General features: G+C 43.9%; 3 protein-coding genes across 3 annotated transcripts; all 3 read left to right on the forward strand.

Moving 5' to 3' along the window:
- Nucleotides 1-916: 916 nt before the first annotated feature.
- On the forward strand, nucleotides 917-1,606 carry LOC6552701 (pheromone-binding protein-related protein 6). Its single transcript, XM_001978984.3, has 3 exons — nucleotides 917-1,018; nucleotides 1,080-1,155; nucleotides 1,223-1,606. The coding sequence occupies exons 1-3, from the start codon at nucleotides 944-946 to the stop codon at nucleotides 1,498-1,500; spliced, it is 429 nt and encodes a 142-aa protein (XP_001979020.1). The 5' UTR covers nucleotides 917-943; the 3' UTR covers nucleotides 1,501-1,606.
- Nucleotides 1,607-2,393: 787 nt separating this feature from the next.
- LOC6552700 (general odorant-binding protein 83a) lies at nucleotides 2,394-5,245 on the forward strand. The gene is made up of 5 exons (XM_026984074.1): nucleotides 2,394-2,516; nucleotides 4,245-4,465; nucleotides 4,545-4,620; nucleotides 4,790-5,046; nucleotides 5,104-5,245. The coding sequence occupies exons 2-5, from the start codon at nucleotides 4,352-4,354 to the stop codon at nucleotides 5,119-5,121; spliced, it is 465 nt and encodes a 154-aa protein (XP_026839875.1). The 5' UTR covers nucleotides 2,394-2,516; nucleotides 4,245-4,351; the 3' UTR covers nucleotides 5,122-5,245.
- Nucleotides 5,246-16,033: 10,788 nt separating this feature from the next.
- Nucleotides 16,034-16,782, forward strand: LOC6552699. The gene is made up of 3 exons (XM_001978982.3): nucleotides 16,034-16,317; nucleotides 16,569-16,607; nucleotides 16,661-16,782. Exons 1-2 carry the CDS (start codon nucleotides 16,162-16,164, stop codon nucleotides 16,590-16,592), a joined length of 180 nt encoding a protein of 59 aa, XP_001979018.1. The 5' UTR covers nucleotides 16,034-16,161; the 3' UTR covers nucleotides 16,593-16,607; nucleotides 16,661-16,782.
- Nucleotides 16,783-18,103: the final 1,321 nt, after the last annotated feature.

The following is an 18,103-nucleotide window of genomic DNA, read 5'->3' on the forward strand; positions in this document are numbered from 1 at the left end:
TTGTGCCCTTTATTATTGTCTTGCCAATTTCTATTGGTATATTTGACACAAATTTAAGATGTATCCGTATCTAAATGTGTACATACAAATTCACATAATAGAGCCTAGCATCAGCAATTAATATATTTGACTGAAATTAACAAGCAGCTTTTAGCTTGTCAAAAAAATGCAAGTGTTCCTTTAGTACAAAGCAATATTTATTTGCAAATCAAAAAGAGCAGGGACTGCAGATTGTGGGCTTGCCAATTGCTTAAAATAAACCGCATATATTTATTACCAAAGCAATATCCACTCACTTTTAGTTTACAACCTCAGCCAGATGTGATTGAAAAATGGTAATATATTTCCCGGCGCATCTTTGATTGATGCCACCTTTCAAAGCTCGACTTCGCGGCAATTGAGTTACGTTCGGTATTTCAAATATATCCCATTGTCTACGCGAACTTGTGGATGTCGGCGTGTCAAAAGAAGCGCAAATTGGAATTGAATCTGACATACGTTTTTTGGAAGAGCGATATTTGGCTTTTATGACATGTTTTCGCCCACACAGAGCAATCGTAATGGGTGCGTGCTGCCACGCCCACAAAAATAAAGTACTTCGAGTCCAGGGCTCGGATCGCAATAAACCAGTTGGGAGTGTTGGGGATGACACTCAAAAATTGCAGGTCCGGACACATACAATCATGGCTTAATTTGTGTGTTTCTAGTTTTTGGTTCTCCATTTGGCAGCTGGCTATCAATTGCCGCTCTGTTCGGCTGTCATTTATTCATTTGCTTTGCGTGCTGCCAAATGGATTCGCAATGCGATTCGACTGCAAATGGCAGCCAGCAATTAGTGTGCGTTTTCTAATGACAGTCATCACGGCGTTGAATATTGAAATGGAGCCCCGGTAATCTCATAAAAGGGCCCTGCCAGCCCTCCGGCGTTCATTGTAGTTTCAAAATGGCCAAATACCTGCCACTGATACTATTTACGCTTGGCTGTGCAGCTGCCCAGGAACCAAGACGCGATGGAGAGGTTTTCCCGGCTGGAACGTGAGTTTTCTATTGTGGTTTCTAATTTTCGCAATTTTTTCCAGTGGCCTCCCCCCGCGACTCTCAAGCTGGCAAAGCACTTCCATGACATTTGTGCTCCCAAAACCGGCGTTACTGACGGTAAGTTTTCACTTCTAGGACGCGGGGCTCAAAAGGCTAAACTGTTAAAAATCAAATTAATTTGCAGAGGCCATCAAGGAGTTCAGCGATGGGCAAATACACGAGGACGAGGCCCTAAAGTGCTATATGAACTGCCTCTTCCACGAGTTCGAAGTGGTCGACGACAATGGGGATGTCCACATGGAGAAGCTCTTCAACGCCATTCCGGGAGAGAAGCTGAGGAACCTTCTGATGGAGGCTTCCAAAGGATGCACGCATCCCGAGGGCGACACTCTGTGCCACAAGGCCTGGTGGTTTCACCAGTGCTGGAAGAAGGCCGATCCCGTGCACTACTTTTTAGTCTAAACGTGCTTTTTAAGACATTTTAAGACGGATATTTTCAATGCTTGTAACCCAAGACCCATGTAATCGCTTGTTGAATAATAAATGGTATAAGGACTTGCAAAATAAATGCATATGACCATAATGCAGCTGTCGTAGGAATTATTTTTGTGCAGCACAATATATTGAGTTATTTCAGCTCCTTCCATGCAATCGATTAAAGACCAACTAAATTTGTAAGTAAGCTTGAGCAGTAAATTGGCTCAGTCGCCCTGCACTTCACCAACGTCCCTGCAACTTGATTTACCTGTTGGTTGTTTAGACAAGGCAGAATCTGGCGTATTCGTAGAAGTTCGAGTGGATTTCCACCCAGAAAGGACACTCCGATATAGAGCTACTTACCGAATCTGTCCGTCTAGCCCGGATTGACAACAAAAGCCCAACTGGCCATTGGGGGATTGCTTTACCTTGATTACTTTTGCAGCCAGGAACTTTCCGTTTTGCATTTCTTTCGCTTCGTCTGCCCCGGAAGTTGATTTAGCCTGCAATGGCTGACCCACTAAGCATTTTACACTCGCAGAAGTTTGTGATAGAGGCACTGCATCATTTATAATTACTGATAAAAATTAAAAAAAATTTTACATGCATTTTGTATTTGGAAGAATTGTAAGCGATAGGACCTCCTTGCGACCCATTTGAACTGCAACTTGCTGGCCTCTAGCATTCCGAGTGTACTCTGGAATTTTCCGCCTAATGATTAGAGACACGCCAGTGGGCGTAGCCCCGAGTGGCGACCTGCACTTATATGGGCGATGCCATTACAGAGACATTCGGCTCGGCATGAAGCGTCAATTGGCCCGATAACTGAGTGTGGCAGTCAGCTGTGGTCTTGTGAACTTGGCCAAAATCAATATAAAGCCAAGCGCTGCAAACGGCAATAAAGCAAATTCAATTGTGACTGCGGTTGTCAAACAATTCTTGCGTGTCGGGTGTGTGCAGTATCGAGTTCTGGCCATAACTACTTCTGCTAAAAGCGAACGGTAGGGCAAAGGACCAGCTGCCACTTCCTGAACGGAAAAGGACCTGCCAGGGGTGGCCAGGTGGCCAGGACGAAGGCAATGGGAGGTCGAAGGTTGCCCAGGCATAGGCAAACGACGCGTTGCAACACGAAAATTGAAATGGCAATTAAAAAACCATCCATCGTTCCTGCCGCACACAACTGCGATACTCGCAGTCGCACAAACCTCCATTCATACTACAAATATGTGCTGTTGCTGTAATTTCATTCGTCCTCCATTTTTGTGCGAGTGTGTGCGTGCGAGTGTGTGCGAGTGTGTGCGAGTGTGTGCGAGTCGAGGGGCGAATGTCGTTTTGTGGCTTTGTTTCGGTTGTTGCGTTGACATTTGATGAAACAAAAGTGACAGTTGTGCACAAGTTGAAGTCTTTGTTTTGTGTTTTTCGGTTGTACAATTTCAAAAGAAGCAAGCGAATGGGAAATTTTATATTTTGATACCGCGGCATCCGGCGCAAAAGTGGGAGGATCGGTGTTGTGAATGTGGAATCCACTACTTCCAATAATTGCTTCTAACCACCAGTGTAATCTCGAAAATAATTTGTATAATTTTGTGTATTATTTTGAAAAAAACAATAACTTGAATAAAATCGTTGGAAAATCGAATATTTATCACACGGTTGACCTGGAAATATTTCAATATTCGCTTCATCCTTATTCGGATTTTACGGCTCCCTCCGATCTGTGTGAAATACGTTTATATTCATTTTAAAATTAATCAGTGCTGTATTCATCTGCATATGCATTTTTGTACAAAGTTTTCTATGTTCTCTATTACATTTTCATATTCCTAATGAAAAAGTACATGTTGCATTGGAGCCTTTAACTTTTATTAAGAAACCCGTTGAGTTCTTTTTATATTAAAAGTGAATCTCACTTGGCTTGTGAAAAATGCCAGTTGCCTCCTCATACATCATAAGCAATCCCCGAATCCTGGAATCCTTAGCTAGGCAATATATCACCGGCGACCTGGACGAGGGATTGCAAGGAGCGGTCGGGGGCATCCACGTGGCCATGTGTTTGGCAGACGGAACACGACAATTGTAGACTTGTGACGACTCGCTGACGTCTCGGGCACAGTTCCGTTTCCGTTTTGGCGGTCGCTTTTTGTTCGGCCATCAGCGGTTGGAATTAATTTGGCGTGCGCTGAGCTGGCGAGAAACAAATGATATTTTTAGGTTTAGGTTTTCCTGGCTTCCGAAAACACAAAATACAAAAAGTACAAAAGTACAAGGATACAAGGATACAGGTTCAGAAAAGGAAGCACTCCATGGCTTAGGAAAGCACGCTCTTACACTCTAACTAAACATCAAAGGAAACAAATTGTATTTTGTAGAATACTCTTCAAAATGAGTTAACAAATTATAAATATGCATTTTCCTTGAAAACGTTATTGTTCTTCCCATTTCTCAAGCCGCTCCTATAAATGAAAATATTTGTGGAGATTTGTGGTATTTTAATGGGCTTTCCTCCCAGTGTACCCACATAAAGCCACACCCATTGTCATTGTCCAGCTGTCACGCGTGGCACATCGTCGTCAACAGCAACTGCATCCTCATCCTCATCCTTACTCTGTTTCTCATTCTTGTCCTTCCGCCGCTACCCCTCCTCCCTTTGCATCGCCGCTTTTGTTTCACGTTCCACGTTTCTCGTTTCTCGTTTATTTTTTTACAGTGCTTGTTTTTGTTTTATTCAGAGCTCGCAAACAAGGCCGAGCCGGGCACAATTTTTGCTGTTTCACGGACGGACCAGGAAGGACCACGCAGCAGCGGAAAGGAGCGAAACGGAAAGAGCCACATTAAAATGGCTTTGAATGGCTTTGGTCGGCGTGTCAGTGCGTCTGTCCTTTTAATCGCCTTGTCGCTGCTCAGCGGAGCGCTGATCCTGCCGCCGGCTGCGGCGCAGCGTGACGAGAACGTGGGTTAATGAAGTGCCCGGCCGCTCTGCTGCGCCTCCGCCCTGCCACGCCCACTTAAGCAACAATTTTTAATTGCAGTATCCACCGCCGGGCATCCTCAAAATGGCCAAGCCCTTCCACGACGCGTGTGTGGAGAAGACGGGCGTCTCCGAGGGTGAGTAGCGAATGGCAATGGTCCTGCCCCGAAAGTGAGCCCATAATTGCATGGCCTTCATCCTGCACTAAGTGCTGGGTATTTAAAAGTCGCAAGAATTGAATCACTTCAAAGTTATTGCTTGATTATCCATAGGCATTTGTACCTTTCTTTTAAACTTTCCATTCAGCTGCCATCAAGGAGTTCAGCGATGGGGAGATCCACGAAGACGAGAAGCTCAAGTGCTACATGAACTGCTTCTTCCACGAGATCGAAGTGGTGGACGACAAGGGGGACGTGCACCTGGAGAAGCTCTTCGCCACCGTCCCGCTCTCCTTGCGCGACAAGCTGGTGGAGATGTCCAAGGGCTGCGTCCATCCGGAAGGCGACACGCTGTGCCACAAGGCCTGGTGGTTCCACCAGTGCTGGAAGAAGGCCGATCCCAAGGTGCGGCCGAAATCCGAGATTTGAGATTGAGACCCAATTTTAAATCCTCTCTTGCAGCACTACTTCTTGCCGTGAACACCTGGCCGAGCTCGCTCCGCGGATCACCCGTTGCCGACCCCGCTCTATTTATGTGGTAGCTTAGTTTCTGCTAGTTTTCAATAGCTGTCGAGTAATAAACGTAGGTGAGTTGTGCATGCAAGCTGAGCTTTCAATTATTTGCCGACTGCCAAAAGGGAAACGCTCAATGCGCTGAAAAGTGTGCTGCAAAAAACGGGCCGCACAAAGGACGACACACACACATGCGCTCGCTTTTGACATAATTTACACGCATTGTGAAGGAGTGTACGCTTGTGTGCCTGCGACCGTGTGTAAATAAAATTATGCGTAAACTTCGTCTGCTCGTTGACGCCGACAAGCGTGTTACATTGCGGCATTTACATGCGAGCTGCTGTTTTGCGCTTTTTGCTTTCAATTCGCTGTCAAGAGAGGCCAAGAGCTGGAAAAGCATTTAAATAAATGTTTAAGCCGGTCAGGGGCTTGGAGAGTCATTAGTTCGGCTCCGGAGTAGCAAAAAATCGCCCGGTTTAATATCTTATTGGGCATCAATCACTTTGCATCAGACAGAAAGTCAAGAGTTGTTTGCGCCCCGGCAAAAACTTCATAAACCTGTAAAAACAAATAATTCGACGCTAATTGACGTGCTTCTTGAAAAAGCTTTAATTGAGCGTGCGGATTATTACACTGAATAGATATACATACAAGCAAAAAACAGTGTCTGTCAGCAGGACAATTAAACACATTTTATTCCACATTTTATTTGTTGCAAGCAACATTTAAGTGCTTTAACTTGAAGTTACCCAGCTCGATTAGTTGCAATCAGCTAGTTTCATCAGCTTAAAGTATTCATTGTTTCCAGTTGATAGCTTTTGCACCAAATTTTGCCTGCCCTTAAAGTAGAAGTAAACTGCACTTTAAAGACTATTCCTGCGGTTATTACATTGAAACATCGAAATAAAATTCCATTTAAGGTATTCGGCTCATATTTCTGCTGCTGCGAGTTTTTCTTCCGCCGGCATTACATTTCCACAGCCATTAATTCTAATATTTTTTCAATTTAACATATATTTCATTCCTGTCGGTCAAATGTTCGCCGGCACCTTTGAACCCACAGAGTGGGGTTACCGCGCTGGATTTTGGATGGGGTTTGGTTTTTTATTGTTTCGACGACTTGTTGCGCAAAGCTTTTCATTTCAGAGTCAATGATTTATGTTTTCACTCGCGCCCTCACCCCCATAATGCTCTTTTTATTATTTATGCGTATTGGTTTCCATTTTTCTCCGCCGCCTGAGTGAAAAGTTCGCCTGGAAAAATGAGCTTTACTGCGCCGATGGTTTTCCGTATCAGCCCCCATCGCTGTAATTGTCGAAAGGAGCTTAAGGAAAGCGGTATCTTTTGTGCCGGGCAGCTCATTATTGTCAGCTGGCGATTTTCAGTTGGCGTTGTCATCATTACATTTCACTTAATACTAATTTCCTTTCCTGCCTCTGCACTGCTCAAAATCTGTGTGAGATCGAAGGCAATGCAACAATTAGGCAACAAAAGTAGCATTAAGTTGTTTAACGATTGAACCTATAGTTATAGGGGTTTCGTTATTGTAAGAAAGCTAATTGGTTCTGAAAAATGAAAAGCTCTGTTCTTTATATTGCCTTCTAAATTATTAAAAAAATATTGAGTTGAAAACTGAAAGGCATATATATTTGTACATGCTTTTAGTAGAACTTTTCGTACTGTGTGTGGGATCCTTCCGCTTCGAGCCCACACATCTGCCGGACTAATTTGGTAAATTGAAAATTTTTTGACAGCCTTCAATGAAGTGTGGAAGACGACACTTTACGCTGTGCGGTTCATTGGACTCGGAGCAGGACCCTCAATGGATTTCCACACGAGCAGCTTGAGCCATTTAGGCAGCCAATTAGCTGCCCAAATGTTGGTTAATTTCCTGGGCGCCTGTTTTTGTTCCTAATGATACAATCATCTAATTGATTCGCCCCGAGGCGCCGTTTCCACTTCCAATGCACAATTCACCGCGAATTTGCAGACTGACCTGTTTGGGCAAGCAGTCCATGCATTTGTAATTCGAAACTGACACAGTTGGCAGTGGAATGCGAATGCGATTGCGATTGGATTGGATTGGAGTGGAGTGGACTGGCTGGGGCAGCGGCAGGAGTCTGGGCCACGTGGCGCTGACCGGGCGCACAATTAATGGAAGTTTAACTGTTCAATTGAAGCTGATTTTTTGCCTTCCTCCCTTCCGGGCCTCCTCGTATTTTTTGTGAATTTTTGTGTGATTTTTTGTGTGCCTTTTTTGCGTTTTTTGTACTTCTTGAAATGAGTACAAGCGGCCGTGTGCCCTGCCATTAGGGCACTTTGTTCATTTTTCATTTCGCTGGATTTTCCGCGTTTGCGCTGGCCAAGTTCCTTTTCTTCGCTAAACGCCGTCCCGCTGCCTTTGCACTTATTTTACGCTCTATTGTTCCTTTTGCTGGCCACGTCCCGAGCAGAGCCCCATCACCACCAGCCAACAGCCACCATCCTTCAGCCCGGGTTGACCTGACCATTCGGTCGAGCCATTCATATTTTCCGTGATTCTCCTCCTTTGCAATCGCTTTTCGCTCACAACTTACTCCTGTCGTTTCCCGGGCAAAGAAATTCAAACGGAATTAAATTTTGCCATGCCGTGTTCGCGTCGCCAAAAATCGAGGTTAGTCGCAATATTCCGTATAATTAGCATATAGCTCCACAATTGGCCACAGTTTTGTCTTGTCTTCTGGGGAAGGATCCGCAAGTGCCGCCAGGACTGGCAATGCGATTTGCATAAATTGACATTGAATGCAAATTTCTGTCACCACGCCACTGCAACGGCGATCAAAATTGTTTTCGATGTAACGCGAAGGCGAAAAGTGGGGAAACTAACGCGAAAATCGCCGGGCTAAGCGTTAACAAACAAAACTCGATAACGAAATAAGAGCGGGAGTTCTCCTCGATTTGTATACAAAATTAAATTAGAGTCCTGAAATGCGGCGAAAGGCGCACTGGCAAAGAATCACTACCAATGGTACTAGCCATCTGGCAATAATTTGTGCTACTTTAATAACTTACAACTCACGGATACTAACAATTCCTTTTATATAAAGCTGCCATCACATCACATAAAATATACAAGTGTGTCAAGAATATATTCAACGCATGAGTAGATATTTCAGTAAGCTCTGTTCACATCCTGGAGGGGATTTCTCTCAGTGTTCCCTAACAGAGACACTTTCCCTCGAAAAGCGACAGCAACTGCAGCGCAGTAACTGAATTGAGGCATTACAAAAAGCTACAGATCGGTTCGGCTGGGTTTGGTATGGTCACAAGGCCGGGAGCAATCAGCTCTTACCACCATCCACCAGTTCCAAGCCAATAGTGCTACTGCAACCGGCCATGTTGCACCGATTTTTGTTATCCCTTTACACATATCTTTTATTGTTGCAGTTATCGGATTTTCGGATTTGCATGCCCGGTTTGTTGAGAAGCGAGAAGCCGAAAAATTGTTTAAAATCGAGCGCACTCTTTTGTTTGTGGCGGCTGGCAAAATATTTATGATGGCTTAAGGAGCACGGGCTTCGCTAATGATGATGGAAAAGATTACCGATTGTTTGGTCGCAAATTGGTTATCAGAAAAACACGAAAAAATGGACATTTTTAACGGCTAAGCAACTATATCAAGCTTTTTATAAAGTATTACGTTTTTACTGAAAAATAAAAAGTAAGCAAATACAAATAGACGGTGAAGCGTCTTTGGTAAATGGTAAGTGTCTTATTGACTGTCAGTTTTCAGCTTACAGCTTAGCAGAGGGTATAAACTTATTGCAGTTAACTGACTTTCTTGTTTTTCACTCCGGCTCTTTGTAAGGTTCATTTGCCGCGCATTTTTCACCCGGCACAAGTAAATGTTAATAGCTGCAACATCGACGGACAAAACATTTGGGGAGCGGGGGTGGCAATTATGCTCAGTTGCATCGTGTTGCATTGGCAAATGGCCTCATGCTGCATTTAATAATTGCGCATACGCACCGTTGCCCCCAAAGCCGGCCAGCCTGCAACTTGCAGCGGAAGACATTTTATTGCCCGACACATATAGCGCAGAGAATAGGAATACAAAGCAGCCGGACTGCTTAGATTTCAAAACATGTACTCGCACATAAGAACACATATACTTCGGCTTATCCTTTGTCTTTGTTGCAGCATTGTTGCACTGCAGCATTGTGTCCACGTCAGCCCATGGCGATTCATCTGGCAGCGGCGGCCACAAACGGCGGCCCTAGTCAAATTAACCTCCATAGTTTAATGTTTGTGTGCCCGACTTGTTACCGCCTGACATGGTAGTGTCGGCTCAACCCAATCCGAATGCAATGTACACATGTCCCAGCGGCAGGTTGATTATGTCCTTCCCGGGGGACCATCACCTCTCGATGGGGATGGATTCGTGAGGGCTCGTGCTTTTCGTTGATCAAGTCCTGTCTGGGCAGAATAATATATAAAGAAAAATATTTATTTATTTACTTTATTACCTTTAGATACTCCTTAAGCGCATGTAGCTATTTACTGAGCTGCAGTCGTCTGCAGGTCGCTCACTTGTATATTGTCCTCCAAAAGGATAATGGGAATGACCTTAGGCTTTTAAACACACAACGTTGTGATTTACTTATATATAGATTAGCTCAAAACCACCATCCCTAGTCATGTTCCCCTGCCAGAACTTGTTGCAATCGTATGCAAATTGTGTTGAGACTGCTGCCTGCTCTCATGTTCTATGTAAATAGGCCGACGGCCAAATGGAAAACAAGACGCAATCGTAAGCCTGGCCAGACCATTAGGCCTTAGATTGGCTGAAAGAGACTGGGACTTAATGTGAGTCGGAGTTTATAGAAATGCGGCGGAGTCACATTACCAAAATGTTAATGAATCAAAGGCTACGGAAAGTTTGCGGAAAACTACAAAGGTGCCGCAGGAAACGAACGCCGGAAAAGAGGCGGTGGGTGGGTGGGTGGTTGGGTGGTTGGGGGAGGACCGAAAGTGATGTGGGCGTGTTGATAACGAGCGAAGGCGCCAAAGTCATGCATAATTAATCATTTGTTAATTATAGACTTTGACCAGGTACAGGTACTCAACGGACTCACCTGTCGTCATCGCAGGAGCACCGCACACACACACCCACACCCACACACCCACAGCCACACACTGGTACGCACACACATTTGACACCTGGCAAAGTAATTGCCTTTGTCCACTTTGAAGTTGTTTAGTTTTTGCTCTGGGCTCATTACAACGTGGGCGTGGCAAACGCCCTCAGACGAACCCAAGCGCCTCCCGCCCACCAAGAAGCATTTATATAAATGAACTCGTCGCACTCGCAGCTCTCCGCCCGAGAAACACAAACTGGGTTCTGGCATCGTACACTGCGAGAAACTTCGATTTTGGCGAAAACTAAACACCAAAACACAAGACTGTTGGTTTGGCTCATAATGTTGCATTTGAACTATTTTCAATGTAAGCATTGTAACTTCTAAATAACTTTATTTGATGTTTTACAGTTAAACACTTTGCAATAATTTCACATATCCTTATTTCTTTGAAGATAGTTTTGAAATATATTCTAAAATTACTAAAACAACTCATACTGAGTATTGCATTTCTGCATTCCGGGCTGTTATTTCTGATGGCTCTTGCCCACCCGGACAAAGCGCAGTTTTTCTCAGTGTCCGAGTGTTTTGGTCATAGTTCACGTGCATGCGTCGCCCCTCCCCGCTGGCCACCCATGTCCTTTGGGCCAGGACATGGCGGGCAGCTGGTGTGCGAGTGCTTGTATGCTGACTGTACCATGTTTGCTGCGGAACAGGAAATGAGCACCTGCTGCTTATTTATATTTTCCGCTCACTTGAATGTAAAATTACATAATATTTTGTTTTCCTTTTTTCCTCTCCTGATGCGGCTGCTGCTGCTGCTGCTGCTCCTGATGCTGCTCCTGCCGCCCGGCACTTCTGCCAGTCTGAAAATTGCTGTGTGAAAATACTTCTAGTGGAACATTTGAAGACAGCTGGCCGCGGAGGAGAAGAGCAGATTCATGGTGGCCTTTTAAAGAAGTCGAATCATCAGAGCGGGCCTTCTTAATTGCAAGTGTTGTTCATAAATTTAAAAGCAATTTACTTGCAGGTAGCTGCCCCTGTGCTACATGAAAATGTGAATTGTAAGCCTTTCGGACACAAAGGTGTTGAATAGAACTGAAAGGCGAATCAGGGTCCGAGCTGAATAGCTGTAAATTGAACAGATATTTTTCCGTGCGGAAAAGGGTTTGCGCAAAGCAACATCATTCGAAATATTAGTTAACTATTTGTTCAAAATGTTTGCATACCACGGACATGGACGTGGAGGGCTCTCCCGACCGCTGCAGAAAAAGTTCACTATTTGTTGGCTGTTTCGGTTGCAATGTGGTAGCCACAATGTACGTGAAGTGGCGATGGGACAGCCAACTGGCCAACTGGCCAACTGGCCAAATGCTCATATGCGAGTTGTTTATGTTGTCGTTTTGGTTTTGGTTTTTTGGTTTTTTAGTTGCTGCTTTGCAATTTTGTTCTTTTTGGCCGCGCAGCCCGCCCGCATAAATTGTTGCCGCTTTTGAGTTTAAGCCAACAGTTTGTTCGCCGGCCACCCGACACCCGACACCCGCGCCTCACCGCCATCAGTTAATTGCCGTGGCCGCTGCAACATGATTGCACTTATTGGTCAGCTGCATAATCAAATGCGCAACTTTTTGGCATGAAAGTTTAATTAGAGAGCTCGCATGCGCAGCGCGTAATGTGATAGGGTGCGCTGCGTTTAAGCCAAACTAATTCCAACTCATAATTAAGCCACTTGCGCTGCGAGTTCCCCCGTAATCAGGCTCTTTCTCCAACTTCAGCTTCGCTCTGGCTCATTAAAATGGCAAACAAACCGCTCTCACCTTACACAGCTGCCGCTTCCTGGGCTGTTTTATATAGTTTCTTGGACCCACTCGAATGCACGGCAATGCAGCTAACTCAATTTGCAAGCCAACTTTTGTTGGCCTAATTGAGGGCATAGCCATTCGCTCAGGCTTGAGAGCGAGTTGCCCTTATTATAAGTCAAGCCTAGTTCGCCGGGAAAGATAATTTCGAGCTTAACGTTTCATTTAATATTTTGCCAAATTTACTCGGTCACATAAATCAATGCCAAACAAGGGGCCAGGGGCTTCCAATCCCATATGAATACTCAAGTGTCTCGCCGAGCAACAAATGGGACAAATTTCCATTTCAAGCCAATGCCGCATAAATGGCACATAATTTACGATATGAACAACGGCGGGGAGCGGCAGGAGCAGCTAACCAAACATGCAGCTAACTATCCAAAAGCTGGTAACAATATTAGTTAGCAAGACCGGCAACAGCAACAAAGGCTACAGCCCCACACTCGGAAAAACAAACTGTAAAATCTAAATTCTAACTTCTAAAATCTAACTTCTTAGGGCAAAAACAAATCGCATTAGATTTCTGAAGTTCCACTCTTTTAAATGGACAAAAGTATGCTGCAAAAGAAATGTATGCACACATTCCACATACGATACGTAAAAACCGCGAATTCTTCAGGATCGTACATCCTTTGCGTTTTTATGCACTTCCCTAATTGTAATACACACTATAAACACAGTGTACGAGTACGTCTAGTAAGACCAGCAATTAATGGCCACAATCCGCTGTATCGAACAACTACGAATTTTTGAATTTTTCGAATTTTTGAAGAAAGCTAACCATAGTATGGGATCAGTAATTTCCCCCGGTGCATCGGCACCATCGGAATCAGAGAGTAAACTTTACATTTGTGTAGGTCGTTGTCTGTCGGTTGTGGCTGGGAATACCAGCACCCGAAGCTGGTTGGCGTCAATGTGTGAAGTAATTAATTACAAAGCAACTGATGTGTATCTGAGTGTGGGCGTCCGTAGGAGAGGAGTGCGTGTGAGCCCTGGGTTTTGGATTATGATGCATGATCATATAGCTAGCTGCACGCACTCTGGAAACCCAAACGCTACACGCACACTCCGAAACAGATAGGTAATGCTATCTGGACATGTGCACATGTACCTAGCCCCCGTCCCCTTCTCGGCATGGATTTCCAGTGGCCAAAAACTAAATTGATTTACACCTGAGGTGAGAAAACGGATTGGATAACCCGGCCCAATGCAGTTCAGTGCTTGCACAAAGCAACCAACGATTTTCGAATCGGCTGAACTGAGTTGCCCGGCAGATGGCATCGTAATGAGTTCACTGAACGAAGTTTACCCTTTTTAGTATTGTTTAAGATACTTTAGTCTATAAAAACATACTTTATCGATCAGTGCCAACGAGCGATCGACCAAACCTACACTTCTTCTATGCAAGTATTATATATTAGATGCAAAATCAAACATGTATTAGATACATTTATTTACAATAAGTTATCCTCACTTTGATGCTTAATTTTATGCAGTGCATAGTAGTAAAAAGGAGTATCAACGAATAATTAATATGTAAAATAGAAAACCTGCTTTGCATACCCCTTACTAGTTACTGGAATCATAGTTTATGGCTGTTTGGTGTGACGCGTTTCACTTCGCTGTTCTGGCCCATAAAATTCATATATGATTACGATTCCCACATTAATTCCAGACGCACGATGATTCCGGTTCCTTGCAACCCAGCTAATCCCAACAATCAAAAGGGTATTCCCCATTAGCACGGCAACTTTAGGCGTTGTCTGCCATTGGGAGCTAATTGCGCCCTGGCCGAAAGCAAAACCCGTGTTCTCCTATGAACACTTCGATTTAAAATTGCGGCCCGGGAGCTTCCAGGATATTTATGAATCCCAAACACGTGACGGGGAATAAAAATGCCAGGAGGGACGGGAAATGGGGTGCATTTAAATTAATCACAGTAAGAGCGAATTGCCCAAAACAATGTTATATCCCGTGCAAGGACCTTTGGGAACGGAAATCTGTAAACCGTGACGAGCCCGAAAACCAGAGCATGTCACTGTATGCGTGGGTGTGTGGGTGTGTGCGTAGGTGTTGCCCTGTTTGCTTGTTTGTTTGTGTGCGTGCGGTTGCTCAAATTAAAACAAAGTGTCGTGCTTTTGATGAAATGTAACGCATTTTGCTCAGCCAGCCAGCGACGCACATAAATGCTAATTGGCTTAAATATATGCGTGTATCCCCGTCTGCGTTAGTGTGGGTGGGTGGCGGTGTTTTGGCATTTGGGAAACCGTTTTCCTTCTCTTCAGGTGTTCAAACTTAAACATTTTATAGTTCGGCTAATTGTCAAAACCGTTGCAAAAGACAACCGAGCTAAAAGGGTGTGCCAAACATTTGATGACTCAATTATTTGATGGTTTGTGGTTATCCTGTGATGATAGGGGATTACACAGCGGAACATGACCGCACAGAAAGCATTCAATAATTCGATTTTCCCAAAATCTGACCTAGATTCATTATAAATTCATTCTTTTAAGCTCCATGCCCTAGGTAATAAAATTATAAAATAAGGTCCACGATCTCCCATTTTGTTTAGAAGATTTCCTGTGGGTTTCCAAACATGTTAGACACTGTAATTATTTGGAATTATTCAAGTACCTTCGACCTACTTTTAGGCAATGCGTATTCGCTGGCAACTTGTTTCAGTGTATTGGCAGCACACTCTGATTAGCATGACCCCTACGTGATTTCAGCAACAAAAAACTGGCAGTGCTGAAAAGTGAAAAAGTTGGGCGCTGAGGAAAATTGAAAACAAGTGAAATAAAGTGATTGGCCATAACATTTGCGCGTACGCGTGCATTTTCCATTCGGCGAGTTGGCTTTCCCGTCTCCCCTCGCATTTCCCGTTCGCCTGCGCCTTTGTGTGCCCACAATTCTATGCTATTTTTATGTTTATCTGCTTCACTCCATTACGACTTTATGCTCTTTAGCAGACAATCAACATTGTTGCCGCCGCCCCCGCCCACACCGCCCGCTTTTCCACCCCACCCCGGGCGTTGGCAATGGGAATTTCCCGGAGTACCGTTGGGTACCGTTGGCTGGCTTGCTGGGCGGACGGACAATGCCCGTGCGAAAAATGCAAATTGCGAGTGGCGGAGTGGCGGCGTGGAGTGAATGGGCGCCGAATGATGGAATGAATGAGTGAGTGAGTGATTGTTGCTGGGAGCCTTGAGCCAGACATTTAGAGGGATTCGCGCGGCGCGGCGCTGCCCTGATAAATAGCAAACGCTTGGCCTAGCTTCATCTTGGACTGGCTCACATGGCATAATTTATGCAAATTAATTTATAAAAAATATATGTGGTTGGACGCGGACATATTTCATGCAAGTGCGTCAGTTTTCCCGGCAAGTACATAAACATAGTGTGCCCTAAGTAGACCCATTTATATGGCTTTATGCTTTATGCGTAATTTCAGGCGCTGACATTTATGATGAGTGCCCATTTACACCGGCCTTCAATTCACTAGACATCGCAGATGATTTTAAAACGCAACGCAAAAAATCAATGCATTTACCAAACTTAGAGTTTCCACAAAATAAGTCGAGTTATTTATTAAAAGAAACTAGTTTCGAAACATGTTTCCACAGCTAGCGATAATAAATTATTTTGAAATGCATTCCCCTAAATCCTTCGTTACGCATGTTTTTGATTCAGCCCAAATAATTACTTATTACCCTTGAGGGGCAGTAATAATAGATCATTGTCATCCGTCTGCTGCTGTGTTGTAAGTATATTTACGAGTATGAGACTTCAGCCAAGTTGCCGTGACGACTGACGAGTGAGTGGACTGCCCTATGGCCTGTGACTGGAAGTCAGACTCAAAGTCAGACAGGTATTCGTTTGCATTCTGAAAGACTTCATGTGAATCTGATTCGATTTTCGAGGCATATAGTGGGCGACCACATTAAATTCATTCGTTGGTGCTCACTAGTGATTGAAACATGTGGAAATTTACTGTCAGTAGTCTCATATAACTTTTGAAACGCGCCCTGAAAATGCCTGAAAAACCAGCAGCAAAGTCAGCTCCAAGGCCCCTGACCAGCATAAAGGGGACCAGGCCTTCCACGTCCTCGTCCAATCCCACCTCCAACAGGAACAGACCCACAGGAACTGGAGTTGCTCGACCTCCCTTGCCGAATACACACGATAGGGTAAGATATATAAGAAATATAATGGATAAATTAGCACTACATCGTAATGGTTGGACTAGATTCGAGTAACTATGCATGTGTAATTAAATTTTCATCATTATTTTAAAGTCATTTTATAGTCAATGATGTGAAATGTAATGCCTGGAAACCAAATTTTAATGGCAAACTAATTTTAATTTAGTTATTTCTGAAAAAAGTAGTTCCCAAAAAATATCCCTTATTAAAGATATTAACTTTAACAAATTTTACAGATTTGGAAGATAATGAAGATGTAATTCTAAAAATATTGGGTAAGTGATTTGAATTTGAAGGAACATTGAGCTAAGTCTTTTTATGATTTTAGGTCCGCAAATTGAATCAAAGTTTTAAATCCCGATATTCGTTATTTTTAAAAATGTACGGATTCTTCGACTTCTAGAGCGCTGAATAAAGCGAATAAATCCCAAAAGGAAATTACTCTTATAATTTCTGTTATGCTGACTGGAAGGTGGAGCAAGCGCAGGCGCTGGTTCTTGAAGAAAAGAGAAGTATTTAAATTTGTAGGGAAATTTTCTCTTTCATAGGTACTTTTTATCGCAGTTTGCCTGAAGCTGGGTTTGAGGTAAAAAATATTTAAGTCAATAAGAGTCTTAACTGGTATTATTTTTACTATAAGGGGCTTATTAAAAACGTCAAGAAACTTGTCCGCTGTCCTTTTTTATGGATGCTAAATACATACAGTAAGTTGCAGAATAACTTTAGATAAGTTGGATGTTTTTAAAATGGTTGGTGGTTGAAGAAGGTAGTTCCCGGTTGTGATGTTGATACCAGCATGCATAAAATAACAGCCAAGAATATAAATGCCATGAATATAAAACCTAATGAAGAAATGTACTACGCATATGAAGCGCTAGCTAACTTTACTTCGTTTAAACAAGGCTAAGCTGGCTTTTATTTGAAATCATCCTGCAGGCAGGACTAGAACGCAAACGAGCTTGGGATAGGCCCACTTTGGCAGTGCCTTAATGCAATTTAAACCAAAACAAACTCAAACTGCCGAGACACTCTCTTTGCCGAGCTCGGGCCATTCTTACTTTCATTCGGTAATTGAGTGAAAACGAGGTTGCTCCTCCGAAGGAACTCTTCGCGTGACGAGCCCAAAAGTCCCCGAGATGGAATCGACCGAGCCAAAGGATATTTTGGTGTTCGGCAGCGTTTTTGCCAATGCCGTGGCTCAGTTTCGTATTCGTGTCGGAACGTGGCGCTACGGTGTTCTGCTCAAGGATACGCGAAAGTCCAAAAATCCAATCCGCTGGAGGAGCAAAACGCGGCGCGTGGAACCCACAAAACAAGCAGCCAAGCCAAACGAGAAAAGAAGCAAAAGCGCAACTGATTCGGTCGAGTGTGCCTGTGTGAGAGTGTGTGAGTGCCGGAGTATCTGTGTGTGTGGTACGGTCCTGTGCCGTTTGGGCCATTTAATTTTATTAGCGCTGCGCGATGCGTCATGAAAATTGCAGGCAAAACACAGAAATACAATAAATGAAAAATTAAATATTAATTAAATTTTGTATACGAATCGAGCGGCGGGCGCTGCGATTCCGCTGATTGAAATGTTAAATAGATATTAAAAATTAATGGTGTATTCGGCCACACAGTCCTCTGTCCTGAGCCGTGGCCTCCATAATACGTACATACATAAACATCCTTACAATTATGTGTATTGGCATCTTGGCCAACGGGAGTGCGTGTATATGACTCTATTCAACTTGTAAGTCCGCACATTGTTTGTGGACTTTGCGACTGCTCC

Source organism: Drosophila erecta, unplaced genomic scaffold, assembly GCF_003286155.1.
Source record: "Drosophila erecta strain 14021-0224.00,06,07 unplaced genomic scaffold, DereRS2 tig00000000-arrow-pilon, whole genome shotgun sequence".
In the NCBI taxonomy this organism is placed as follows: domain Eukaryota; kingdom Metazoa; phylum Arthropoda; class Insecta; order Diptera; family Drosophilidae; genus Drosophila; species Drosophila erecta.

Excerpts from the sequence above, each read along its gene's own strand:
- LOC6552701 (XM_001978984.3), top strand. The coding sequence starts at position 944 with ATGGCCAAATACCTGCCACTGATACTATTTACGCTTGGCTGTGCAGCT. Across the intron at positions 1,019-1,079 it reads AACCAAGACGCGATGGAGAG|TGGCCTCCCCCCGCGACTCT; the intron begins GTTTTCCCGGCT and ends AATTTTTTCCAG. Across the intron at positions 1,156-1,222 it reads CAAAACCGGCGTTACTGACG|AGGCCATCAAGGAGTTCAGC; the intron begins GTAAGTTTTCAC and ends ATTAATTTGCAG.
- LOC6552699 (XM_001978982.3), top strand. The coding sequence starts at position 16,162 with ATGCCTGAAAAACCAGCAGCAAAGTCAGCTCCAAGGCCCCTGACCAGC. Across the intron at positions 16,318-16,568 it reads TGCCGAATACACACGATAGG|ATTTGGAAGATAATGAAGAT; the intron begins GTAAGATATATA and ends CAAATTTTACAG.
- LOC6552700 (XM_026984074.1), top strand. The coding sequence starts at position 4,352 with ATGGCTTTGAATGGCTTTGGTCGGCGTGTCAGTGCGTCTGTCCTTTTA. Across the intron at positions 4,466-4,544 it reads CGGCGCAGCGTGACGAGAAC|TATCCACCGCCGGGCATCCT; the intron begins GTGGGTTAATGA and ends TTTTAATTGCAG. Across the intron at positions 4,621-4,789 it reads GAAGACGGGCGTCTCCGAGG|CTGCCATCAAGGAGTTCAGC; the intron begins GTGAGTAGCGAA and ends CTTTCCATTCAG.